Below are 12,565 nucleotides of genomic sequence, written 5' to 3' on the forward strand. Positions count from 1 at the left end.
CCTCTCCCTCTCTCTCTCTCTCTCTCTCTCTCTCTCTCTCTCTCTCTCTCCCTCTCTCTCTCCCTCTCTCTCTCCCTCTCTCTCTCTTAAGAACACTTCCATCCACCACTGAATATTCAGAGACGGTTCATAGACATAAACAGCTGGTGGAGCTATTTCCAGTTGTGGCAGAAAACAAAGCGAGACTCAGAGAGGGATTCAGTCAAACAATGAAAGACTGTTTCGAAAACATGACAAAGATATGAGATTTATAAATTATTTAGTCAAGTTAAGAGCTTTTCTGAAATAATAATAATGTATCCTAATTATTTAAATCGCGACTGCAACTAACGATTAATCAAACCATTCTAAAACAATGCACATCTAAGTTGCTGTCGTCAGAGCTTTTATTTTGTAGTTCAAGTCATCGATACACATCCACTCGCTCGCTATGAATATTTCCTTCTGTTTTCTGGCAGGAAAAGTTGTGGAGTTTTCACATCCTGCCGCTCAGGAAACTGCTCTGAACGCAGCTTGTGTTTCTTACATCAGCTTTGCTTTGGAGCTGTATTCGATTTCTCTCTTTGAGGCTTGAGCCCTGATATCTGATGTCAGGAAGAGAAGAATCAAGATTCTGATTCCAGCACCAAGAACCACCAGAAACCACCAGAAACCACCAGAAACCACCAGAACCATTCCCCTGCTCGTCACTACTAAAGTTTATCTCCGTCTAAGCATCGCGTTTGCTCACCTGCGATGTTTCTATGGTAAATCAGTAAATAGCAAAGTGAAGGTATAGGACACACACTCATCTACTGTGTGTGTGTGTGTGTCTGTATGTGTGTGTGCAGTGATTGAGGATCTTATCTTGCCAGCTCCTGAATTAGTGATGATGTCCTCCCTCTGCTGCTGCTCATCTATACTTAATGCTTTCTGCCGCTCTGTGTAACATAAAGTTCGGCCTCGGCCACAAATCACAATCACAGAAGTCCTTTCATCTCAGACCCGCCTGCGTCTCTATTTTCTCTTTGACACGTTTCAGGTTAAACTGTTCCTCTCGTGTCCAAATGTCTCCTGTCTCCTAACTCCCACTTCAACCCCACAGAATATGTGTCCTGTGTGTTCAACACAGAACATCAGCTTTATGTATATTTAAAATGTTTGTGTGTTCCGGTCGGGACGGTTCTCCTTGACATTATAGGGACATGTCCCCACACGTGTTTAATAAACTTCTATAAGAACATGTTAGTACTGAGATGACTCTCTGATCTCCGACAGGTGACTGAGCCTTTGTGTGTGTGTGTGTGTGGGGGGGGTGTTGTTATTTGATCCCTGGTCAAGGCCAGCGGAAATGCACTTTATGGTTCTAACCTGACAAATCCCCAAGCTCCGTGTGTGTAGTGTTGTGTAGTGTTGTGAAGTGTGGTGTTGTGTGGTGTAGTGTCTATCCGGCCGGTTAATTTGATTGCGTAACAGGCTTATGGGGGGGGGGGGGGGGGGGGTACAGTTTGTCAGGAATGGAATCCCACTCAGTCCTTGATAGCTGCTGCCATGGAGAAGCTACACACAGACACACACATTGGACATTTGAAGTTGTAGTTGCAGTATTTTTTATTTATTTACATTTTGTTGACTTAAAATGAGATTTAAAATTACAAAAATATGATAATATATAATATATTATTACAATAAAAGTTGTATTAAAAGTAAAAAAAATACAAGGAAGTAACAATGGGCAATATAATACCTTTTAAATATTTGTTATTGATTATTTAAATGTAATAATATAGAATATACTCAATTTACTGAACTGGTGGTCGTTTGGTATTGTCTGCTCATATTACTTGGTGTGTGTGTGTGTGTGTGTGTTTGTGTCTGTGTGTGTGTGTGTTCCTATTGGTAGTATATATCCCATATGATCTTATTTCTGAGGCATGTAGCAGTGATTGCTGGTGGGCAGATACACAACTGCAAATCAATCTAAAACTGTTATAAAGGGTTAATCTGAGCCTGTGTGGATCACCTATGGATTATACTGTATATAGAGTTCATTCATGTATTGTGAATGCAGATGGTCGAGCAGGATTTAATCAGAGATTAGAGAATAGTCTCCGGGGAAAAGATGGTGACCACTGGAGTTCCATATTTCATGCTTTTCTGAGACGCCAACAGAAGTTTCCTCAGCTACATGACGACCTGTTTGTCATATTTTAAGAAGTGAAAATATGTCTCTGTGAGCAGCAGTGATCCACAGTGTGACGTTTATAAACGTGTGTGAGATATCATCTGGATCTCACCATCGTTCAGGTCATTATGATAATCACCAGGATCTCAAGCTGCCTGCAGTTTCAATATGAAACACATAGTGTGAACACACATTCTCATACACACACACACACAACATGGGATAAAAACATAACAGAACAATCTGCTCTCTGTCTCTCACCCACTCACACACACACACACTCACTCTGACACTTTACATTATTGCAAGAACAATCCTGACTGAATATTAATTTTCCAGCCAGGCACTGTGGTCTCAGTACTGCTGTGAAGGTAAAAGTCTGAAACCACAGGTTCTGCAGCAGGTCAACACAATGAAAAGCAGCAAATCATCACATTTGAGAATCTGAAACCAGCTACAGTCTGGGATGTTGTAGAAGATCTCAGGCTGAAAGATGCAGATGTCTAATAAATGAATCTGTTAACGAGTTTAAACAAACATCGGAGCGTTACCCAGCGGTGTGTGTGTGCACCTGATGATTCTAAGTGTTCTCTTTGAGCTCTGACTTTGGTCTCCACCAGCTCCTGAGGGACATAACGTCTCTTTAGCTGCTAAATGCTCGTCTGTGTTCACCAGCTGCTTCACAGACAGAAGACGCCACGACCACAAAAGAATCTCTCTCAGGGCGACGCACGACAGGAAACGGCAAAACATTAGCAACACAATAAATCATCGGTGGTCTCTGTTCACTACATGTAGCCGGGCAAGAACAACACGTCAACAAAGCACAGTGTGTGTTAGTGTTAGAGTGTGTGTGTGTGTAAACCAGTACACACTCAGGGAAGGCGACAACAGGTGAAGTTAATCCAAGAAATGTCACACATCCTGTCGCTGGTCTGCACTGGCATTGTGTACATTGTGTTTGTGTATTGGTGACGCTGGTGTGTGTGTGTGGTGCTGTGACAGGTGGAGGATGTCGGGTGTCTGCGTTGTGCGTTGGACTGTCGGAGCCGAGTCCACTGTCCTGGCTCTGGGTTGTGAGGATGTTTGATTTGCGTGTATGTGCGTCACAACAGTTATTATACACAACATCATTTAGGAGATAAGGAGGTTCATAATATATTTATGTCTCATTCTCCATGTGGTGAAAAACGTGGATTAACTGGTCTAAACTTTAGGACTTTGGTGTGTGTCTGTGCGTGTGTGTGTGTGTGTCTCTGTGTGTGTGTGTGTGTGTGTGTGTGTGTTTGTTTCCTCGTGTTGTGTAGTCATTGGTCAGTGAGTTATGTGAGCATGAGGAGTACATGGGGATCTCCAGGACACCTGATGGAAACACAGGGTGGAAGGTTACAGCTGCGTGTTAGTGGAGAAGGCTGGGGGGGGGGGGGTGGAGCGGGGGGAGATCCCTCTTCCCATCCCCATATGGACCCCCCCCCCCTCCGTCCCCCCCCTCCTCGTCCTCTGGGTATCCCCTCACACTGATGACTCACACAGACACTTGCCTCTCCCGGTCCCGACCCCCCCGCTGCCTCCAGTCCTCTCGGCACACTTCACGATGACACGCTGCCCGGCCGACGCTAAGCCGGCGTGCGTGAGCGCCGCCGCCGGCCTGGTCCGGGCGCTGAGGAGCCGGCTGAAGTCCCTCAGACGCCTCCTGCTGCTGCTGCTCGCCAGCCAGCGGCGTCCGGCCCGGGATGGAGGCCACGGGGATCAGAGCAGGAAACACCGGGCTGTGAGTAGACCCGAGTCCCGAGTCCCGAGTCCCGAGTCCGGGGTCCCACTGTGGAGCTGCAGGGGTCGTTTCACCTTGATGTGCATTTCTTCTCCCGTCTCTTAGCTGCTATGATGACCTAGATATGTGGACCTGCTCAGTAGTGCTGACCCCAAATTAACCACCACATATTTTGGTGTTTTCTCTGTATGAATGGAGTTCCCTCGGTTACGTACGACCACCGGGGGAACAGCAGCATGTCTGTAGAGTCCGACAGCGACGACAGCTTTTCACCTTCTCCCGCCTCTTTGACTTTTACATGATACCAAACCAACTGCCTGACATATTCATGAAAGCATTGCAAACTCAAAATAGTGCGACAAGCCCTAAACACCCGAGCAGGTGGTTAGGATGAGGTTAGGTTCAGGTTAATGTACAGCATGTCATGTTAGTGGCTCAGGAACCGATATACTGGAAACCTGAAGTCTGCTATAGATTCAGAGGTGGTTCAGTGGCTTGTTGTGTTGAAGTTTGTGTTATGTCAGTGTGAGAGTAGAACTTCCAGCTGTGGAGTCCACTTGGATCCAGAGACAACACAAGGACGACATGTGAGGCAGCTCCACCTGAACCTCAGGTCTCATGGTGGTCCTCCAGGTTTCACTGTTTCTAAAGGAAACTGTCGTGATTCATCTTCACGTCCTTAAACAACACACACAACTACACACACCAGGTTCTTCAACAGTCTCTTTAAGAAGTCTAGTGATCAGACCTGTAGTTGTGAGTTCATGCTACACAACTGACTGACACAGGGGCTCACACACAATCTCCCTCCAGGAGAATCCCCCAGCTCTCTCTGGGTTTCCCCCTCTTCTCCTGCCTTCACCCCCTCCATCGCTCTGATGTCATCATGTGTGACAGCTGATCACATGACTCACAAACAGATAACTTATGTAGAGAAAACGATGCATTAGGTCATAAACTTATTTCAAGTTAAAAGACCGAAAAGGAAGAAAGTTAAGATTATTAAAGAGGATTTGAAATTGCCCAAAACAATCGTTTAATTAATAGATTCTTGTTCGATGTTTTTTAACTGTAGCATCAGTGAAAACTATATATATTTATGACTTTGTATATACACAGCATCATTTAGGAGATAATGAATGAACTATATTTGTGTATTGGCTCCTTGTGGTGAAAATGTTTTGTGGATTTCATTGTGCGGAGCTGTCGTGATTTTCCAGAGATTTAACTTTCACTGAAGTTTGGATTCATGTCAGATGAAGATTCAGTGGACGAGCTGTTGTGATGAGTTTCATGATTCTGGCAAAAAATCTGCAGTGACAAGCTGGTGAACTGCTTTGGTTGGTTTGGTTTGTACAGGAGTCAGAGAAAAGTCCAGATTTAATGTTGTGTATGTTTTGTATATGTGTGTTGGTGTGTGTGCGTGGGCAGTGAGGGGTGGGTGGGGGGGGGTTTCATGTTACCACTCCTCTCGTGACCCTCCTCCTCTCTAACACTGACGTGTCCTTACATCAGCTCTGAGAATCTTCACCGTTAAACACTGAGCTGAAGCTGAATGAACAGAATCACGCAGCAGGTTGTTGTTGACTGAACATGAACACATCAAATATTATCTACTCATATTCTCTCATGGGAGAGCACAGGGATTTTCTGTATACGATTGTAAGTTGTAGATAGATAGATAGATATATAGATAGATGGATACTTTATTAATCCCGTGGGAAATTTAGGTCATCCAGTAGCTTATACATTTATAAACTTAAACACCTCACTGCCATACATACATAAATCACAGAAACACAGGGAAAACATATTACAGATACATGAATGGGTCTGACCCTATGGTTCAGAAAACAGTGATTGTCTCAGTGTCAGTATGAAAGTGTTCTTGTGCTGCTGGAGTGGATAGTACAAAAAATATATTTATTAAAAACAAACAAGAAAACTAAAATATATATATATAAGTATAAAAGAGAATATGTAAAGTCTGTACATGGGGCTAGTATAGCCAGTAAAGTGATTGATTCTACCAATTAATTGGCAATACTTTTTATTATTGTTTTTCAAAATGTGATAATTTGTATAGAAACCTGTCATTACAGGAGTTTAGTCCACATCTCATGTGTGTATCTACAGGCTCAATATATTATAAACAACCTCATTTCAATCTGAATGGGACTGAATACACCTGGATATATATATGTCTGTATGTATGACTTTGTCTTAGTAGCAGCTACAAATATCAAACTAAATATTAAAGTTTCCCTGCAGCCGAACACACGCACTGGCTCGTGCTTGTGGACCAAAGGTTTCAAAAAAACACAACGTGTGCAGCGTTTACGTTGATTTGATCTGATTGTGGTAAAGTGAGCGTCTGGGAGGTTTGTTGCTGCAGCATAACGACCTCACACTGATTCACTCGCTCCTGAGACTTCTTTAATCAGATCTGATGCTGGACGGATGAGGTGAAGTGTTGCAGGGCTGCATCGTCTCCAGCTGAGTGACTCACGGATCAAACCTGTTAACCTGCTGCTGACCGACGCCTTCAGTGACTCAACTCCTCTGTTCAGATGTCGGGGGGGGAGGGGTTGTCATATTTTTTCTATTATTTCACATATATTTGTAGGAGTCAGAGTTTAAATTTGACGGTGACAGCGCTGGTTGGAGAGAAAGTTGCTTAATTTGTTTAAACCTGTTTATCTCAATAAAATAAAGGATGAAGAAAAGGCAGCTTCCATCCGTGAAGAAGAAACAAACATGCGTCTCTGTTTGAGCACCAGGCTTCTGCAGCTGGAGAACCTGGGGAGTGGGACTTTGTCTTGAAGTTAAAGGGGCATAACACCAATTTAAACTAGAAGATGAGGCTTTGTTTACATTACTGCAGATATATTTCGGAAAAGAACATTTTACTCTTCGTTTTCTCAAAGTATCTCTGACAAAAACACAAAAACGACAACAAACTTGTAAAAAGACCAAGCAGCACTTTTTGTTGTGTCATTGCAGTTTTTGGAAATCTTTCCTTTGGAAGACGTTTGTGTCGTCCGTGGTTCTGAGGATATCTCAAGTTTAGATGTTTTTTAAAGGGGTTTTCTGTCCGTCTGCCTTCTAATCCCTCTCTTATTTACTCGATCTCTCAGGAACAGCATAGGTACAAAGGTTCAGTTTGACTCAAAGATCAAGTTTGTGGCCAAATGTCAAAGGTGAAGGTCACAGCTGACTTTTCTTTAGTGGCAGCTGACGTGGACTCACAGCCTGGATCCAGCACCAGTGGCTTGTGACTGGTGGTGGCTTCACACCAGACTCTGCTCTTTGCTTGTGGGGACATTTTGCTTCAGCAAGTCAGAGGAAGAGTGAAGCTGTGTGTGTTTGTCGTGTCACACAGTGAAGATGAGATGGAAATAAACAGAGGCAATAGCAGGTTAGATAAGCAGGTAAAGTTTGTGTGTTGTGTGTTGTGTGTTGTGTGTGTGTGTGTTCAGAGCACAGGTGCAGGGTTTGCAGTTTTGATCCTGTGATTAAGAGGTGCTACATGAGCATCCTGTCGCTTCAGCTCTGATCCTCCATCTGTGTTCTGACTCACACACACACATGCATGCAAACACACACACACACACACACACACACACACACACACACACACACACACACACACACACACACACACACACACACACACAGACTAGTACACAGACAAACGTACCTTCATTAGCATATAAAAGACACATCATTTTAGTTTTTCCAACATTTTCTCGATCTATTCCCGCAGCTCCGGGTTTGTTGGGCTCTCGGCTCTGAGCTGCGTTCAGACGCTCCGTGTGCGATGGTCTCAGTCTGGATGTGAATCTCATTTACATGCGGCGGCGTGATGTTCCATACTTGATGACGTGCTGTTAATTTGCATGTTTGGGGATCAGTGGACCTGCAGATATGATACCAGAATTCAGATATGAGATAATCAGTCAAATTTATCTGTGGGTTTTAAAATCAATCAGTGTTATTATTACAAAATTCTAGAGTACTCTTTTAGACTCTACTATGAAAGAAACTGAATTAGATTGAAGAAGCTACATTTGTACTTTGAGTACTTTATTATTACATTTCAGACACATTTAACAAACAGATATATTTAGTAAAATCTCAAATTAAAGTTTAATAAGCTTCTTATCAGTACAGACATGAAATACTCCAAATTAGCTCCAATTTTCAAATAGCAGCCTTTTTGGAAACCTGTGCACAGATATCAATCTAAAATATTAAATAAATATTCGACAGCAGGCGGGAAGTAAATGTGGGCAGAGAAGGAGAATGATTCGTTCCTCTTGAGCCTGTAATTATGCCAATAATCTGGTTTTACATATCCATGAAGTACATTCACAAATAATATATATACAATTTCGATTTTAAATGCATGGTTTTGTTTATACCTGAGTAGCAAATTATGGTATTGGTACCAAATTAGAGTATCTGAATACTTAATCTACCACTGCACATCTGGCTACACCCCCTCCCACAGCAGCCCATTCCCAACGAGGAAGAGAGAGAGAGAGAGAAGGAGAGAGAGAAGGAGAGAGATAGGAGAGGAGAGAGAGAGAGGAGGGGAGAGAAAGAGAAGTGGAGAGGTGAGAACGGTTCAAATAAAGATAGAAAAAAAAGTGAGAAAGTAGGAGGGAACGAGGGAGGAAAGGAGGGAGGGGAAGATTTCTCTGGGGGAGAGAGAGAGAGAGAGAGAGGGAGGGAGAGAGGAAGAAGTGTCAGGAACCAGCAGAAGCCGGCACCGGTTCCATCCTGTCGCTTCACAGTCGATGCACAGGAGCATGTTAGCACCACAGACCCTCAGCCGGAGTCGGGACTACAGGTCCCACAATGCACTGGGACACCTGGCAGCCAGCACCTGGGAACTACAGGTACGACAGGAGAAGGAGGAGGAGGAGGAGCAGGAGGAGGAGGAGGAGCGGGGGGAGGAGGAGGAGCAGGAGGAGCAGGAGGATGAGGAGGAGGACAGAAAGACAGAAGTAGGACAGAGAGGATGATGGGAAAACATTTGAAGTGCAGCTTGTACTTGTTCACTTTAATTCATCAGTACCTGGAGAAAGGAGAACAAGAGGAGCACACACACACACACACACACACACACACACACACACACACACACACACACACACACACACAGTATGGTATCATTAGTCACTCAGCTACAGTGGGAAGCAGGTATTGAGGGTGGCTCCATGACAACTGTGTGTGTGTGTGTGTGTATGTGTGTGTGTGTGTCTCTGTGTGCGTGTGTGTGTGTGTGTTTGTGTGTGTGTGTGTGTGTGCGTGTGTGTGTGTGTGTTGTGATTTCCCACTGTGCGGATGACGAACGTTCGGGAGCCCTGTTCAACCTGCTGTGTGATTCAGCGTTGTGTTTTACTGTGGAAGAGATGAAACCTGCTCAGACCCCCCCCACCCTCAGCAGCTGCAAAGCATTCTGGTCAATTGAGGCTATGGTAGCTTAAGAAACCGGTCTGGATTTCTGTGTAAACTTACTGCTGTCATGAAGTGTGAAGAGAGTCTCGTTGGGAAAAGCACGAGCCTTCAGACGCCTTAGAACGCGGACATGTGACTGACTGGGGACCAATCAGACGCCTCCCTGGTGGTTCTGGTGATGGATCAGAATCTGAACATCTAAAGTGCTTAGAAACCTTCTCACAGAGCGATTAGAGCCTCTCTCTCTCAGCTGTGGGCTCCGGTCGGTTCTCTACCTCGCCCCTGACGGGAGAAACACTGTCTCTGTTGTTTACACAGCACACGTTCAGTCAGTCTCTGCTTTTTACTCTTTAATTATTAGATACATCTTTCTTAAAACAGCGTCACATTCGGTACACGTGTGTAACTGCTGACAAGTTTGTCAGTTTAAAGGTGAAACTTGCCAAAAAAGGACGTGAATCGCTGTTTTCCGACGTAAACTCCTGATAATGTCCCGAAAATTGAGCCTTTGTGTTTGTCCTGTGAAGAAGCAGCAGGTTGTCGGGTCCGACTCGTTCACAACAACAGGAACATGTGGGGAACATTCAGCGAGGGGTGGAGCCTGTAGAGCAGCAGGGGCGGGGCCTTTAGAGCAGCAGGAGGCGGGACATGACGTATAAACTCTGCTGTGGACAGATCAGTGTTGTTGTTTCCAGCTCCTCCACACGGCGTCGGCCTCATCACCAGAAGATCTGGAATGTCCTCGTGTTTCCAAGTGGACGTCTTCGTCTTCTACGTGTTTTCTTTATTCTCACATTATTCACTTGGGACTTTTGGGACATTTTACCAGGGGGCTGCAGGAGAAGTTCACCAAGCAGCAACCGACTCGGACCTTTGTGTTCTCGCTTACAGATCCTCTGAACAATTTCAGGAAAATATTCGAAAGCAGTATTTGTTTTATTTTTGTCATTGCTCAAGTTACCGGCCTGTGAAAAACTGAAGCTGAAACATTGTGCGTTTCCGACAGTGACGATGATATTTGTGTGTTCCAGGATGACGTGCACTTTAACGAGATCAATATCACACACCTCGTGAAGGAGGGATCAGAGAAGGCCGACCCTCGACAGTTCGAGCTCCGCAAGGTCCTGGGACAGGGCTCCTTCGGCAAGGTACGTCTGTGTGTGTGTCTGTGTGTGTGTTTGTGTGTCTGTGTGTGTGTCTGTGTGTGTGTTTGTAAGTGTGGGTTTCCTTTACACTCAGATCTGCGTAATGTTTCCCTCGTGCCAGTGTTTGAGAGCCCGTTGTCATGGAGACGCACCTCTCACTCTTAATACGGACGTCTTTATGAATGAATAACTAGGCTCCTGCTCAGTGTGTGTGTGTGTGTGTGTGTTTGTGTGTGTGTTTGTGTGTTTGTGTGTTTGTGTGTTTCTGTTTACGTTAATCAAGACAAGAAAAGAGAGCTAGGCCAAACAGACTCACACACACACGCAAAATCACGTTGATACCCGTTAATACTTTATATGTCTACACATGTATCACTGGGCACATTACACAACACATTTCACACACACACATGTAAACACATGAAATACACACATCGTAGTGCTTAACCGTGTGTGTGTGTTTGTGTGTAGGTGTTTCTGGTGAGGAAGATCTCAGGGCCGGACGCCGGTCAGCTCTACGCCATGAAGGTCCTGAAGAAAGCCACACTGAAAGGTACAAGACAACACAACTTTCTCTGATCTTCATTCTTTTCTTTAGTTTTTTTGTCGTTTTATTTATTTAGATTCAAAAATGAACTGATAAGAATTCGGTGGCCAAACGTAAGAGGTCACTGTGGCCTCACAACAAACATTAATGCAACAAACATCTCAGGAAAACCTTGAGGCCTCTTCTTCACATGTGGTATAAACGTTCACTTGGACTCACGTCTGACCTGATTAGATGTTCGTGGTCGAAGGTCAAAGATCAAGGATGCGGTGACCTCAGAGTCTGGGAAAAGAAAATCCGTGTAGACTCAAACACTGGAAGGCAAACAACCATTTGATTCTACGTGTTTCTGTTCTAACGAGTGTTTCACAGAACAAAAGGCCGACAGACTCTTCAGTGATGGATTTGTTTCTCCAGAGTTTCAGGGTGTTATTTTTTTTCCTGTTTGCTCAGTCGTCATCGCCCAAAATGGAATTTCACACCTTAACGTGAGACCACACAGACACAGAGAACTGAAGAGAAGAAATAAACTCCCGAAGTGACGTTTAACTCATCTCATACGCCCCCTGCTGGTGGGAAAAATACAACTGTGTGTGTGTTTCCTGCTTCTTTCTCTCCTCTCTGGCTTCCTCTTTGTTTAGTACTTTTCCTCTTTCTAAGTTTGTAACTTCCTCCTTTTCTTTGTCATCTTCTTTTCTTCCCTGATGTTTATTTTCATCTCTTCTGTCTGTGATTCCGTGTCTCGCATGCAGCCGTCTGGGAGACAAGGCACACACCTTATAAGGGAGGATGTTTAGTTTTTGGCTTTTCAGTAAGAGCTTTATCTGGTGATTTATGTGTGTGTGTCTGTGTGTGTGTGTGTGTGTCTGTGTGTGTGTGTGTGTGTGTGTGTGTGTGTGTGTGTGTCCGTCCAGTGCGTGACCGGGTCAGGACAAAGATGGAGCGGGACATCCTGGTGGAGGTCAACCATCCCTTCATTGTAAAGCTGCACTACGGTGAGTCAGACCTGCCTGATGAGTCACCAGCTCCTCACCAGCCAATCAGAGCGCATCGCTCCTGGCAGAGAAGCTGTTCAATAAACAGAGAACTGGTGAGATCTCGTATGAATTCACCTTCCTCCTCTTCCCTCCCTCAGCTTTTCAGACGGAGGGGAAGCTCTACTTGATCCTGGATTTTCTCCGAGGAGGAGATCTCTTCACTCGTCTCTCTAAGGAGGTAAAACCCGACACTTCAGGGTTACTTCCTGTATGTGTGTGTCATGTGGGACTCGCCACTGCACCGCCCCCTTTGGCAGGCTAACAGTCGGCAGTCTGTGAACGTGAGGGAGGTCAGGCTGTGATTCTTTTGCCCCAAAGCCACCAACGTTAATATTGGAGAAAAAAAATCATAAAAGCCAAATATCATCAGATCGCTTTATTTGTTCGTGACCTGACTGTCAGGGCAGGAAACGCTCGTTAGATCAGGAAAACACA

The 12,565-nt window shown here is 44.6% G+C and overlaps 1 protein-coding gene across 2 annotated transcripts in view; it reads left to right on the forward strand.

Annotated features, from left to right (window-relative positions):
• rps6ka3b (ribosomal protein S6 kinase, polypeptide 3b) overlaps positions 1-12,565 on the forward strand; it is a 32,047-nt gene that overhangs the window by 11,970 nt on the left and 7,512 nt on the right. For both annotated transcript variants that reach the window (XM_061094039.1, XM_061094040.1), the window contains exons 3-6: positions 10,433-10,549; positions 11,018-11,099; positions 12,008-12,088; positions 12,229-12,308. In XM_061094039.1, coding sequence (XP_060950022.1) covers positions 10,433-10,549; positions 11,018-11,099; positions 12,008-12,088; positions 12,229-12,308 — 360 coding nt within the window. The remainder of the gene's footprint in view (positions 1-10,432; positions 10,550-11,017; positions 11,100-12,007; positions 12,089-12,228; positions 12,309-12,565) is intronic.

This window comes from Limanda limanda, chromosome 20 (genome assembly GCF_963576545.1).
Source record: "Limanda limanda chromosome 20, fLimLim1.1, whole genome shotgun sequence".
Lineage (NCBI taxonomy): Eukaryota > Metazoa > Chordata > Actinopteri > Pleuronectiformes > Pleuronectidae > Limanda > Limanda limanda.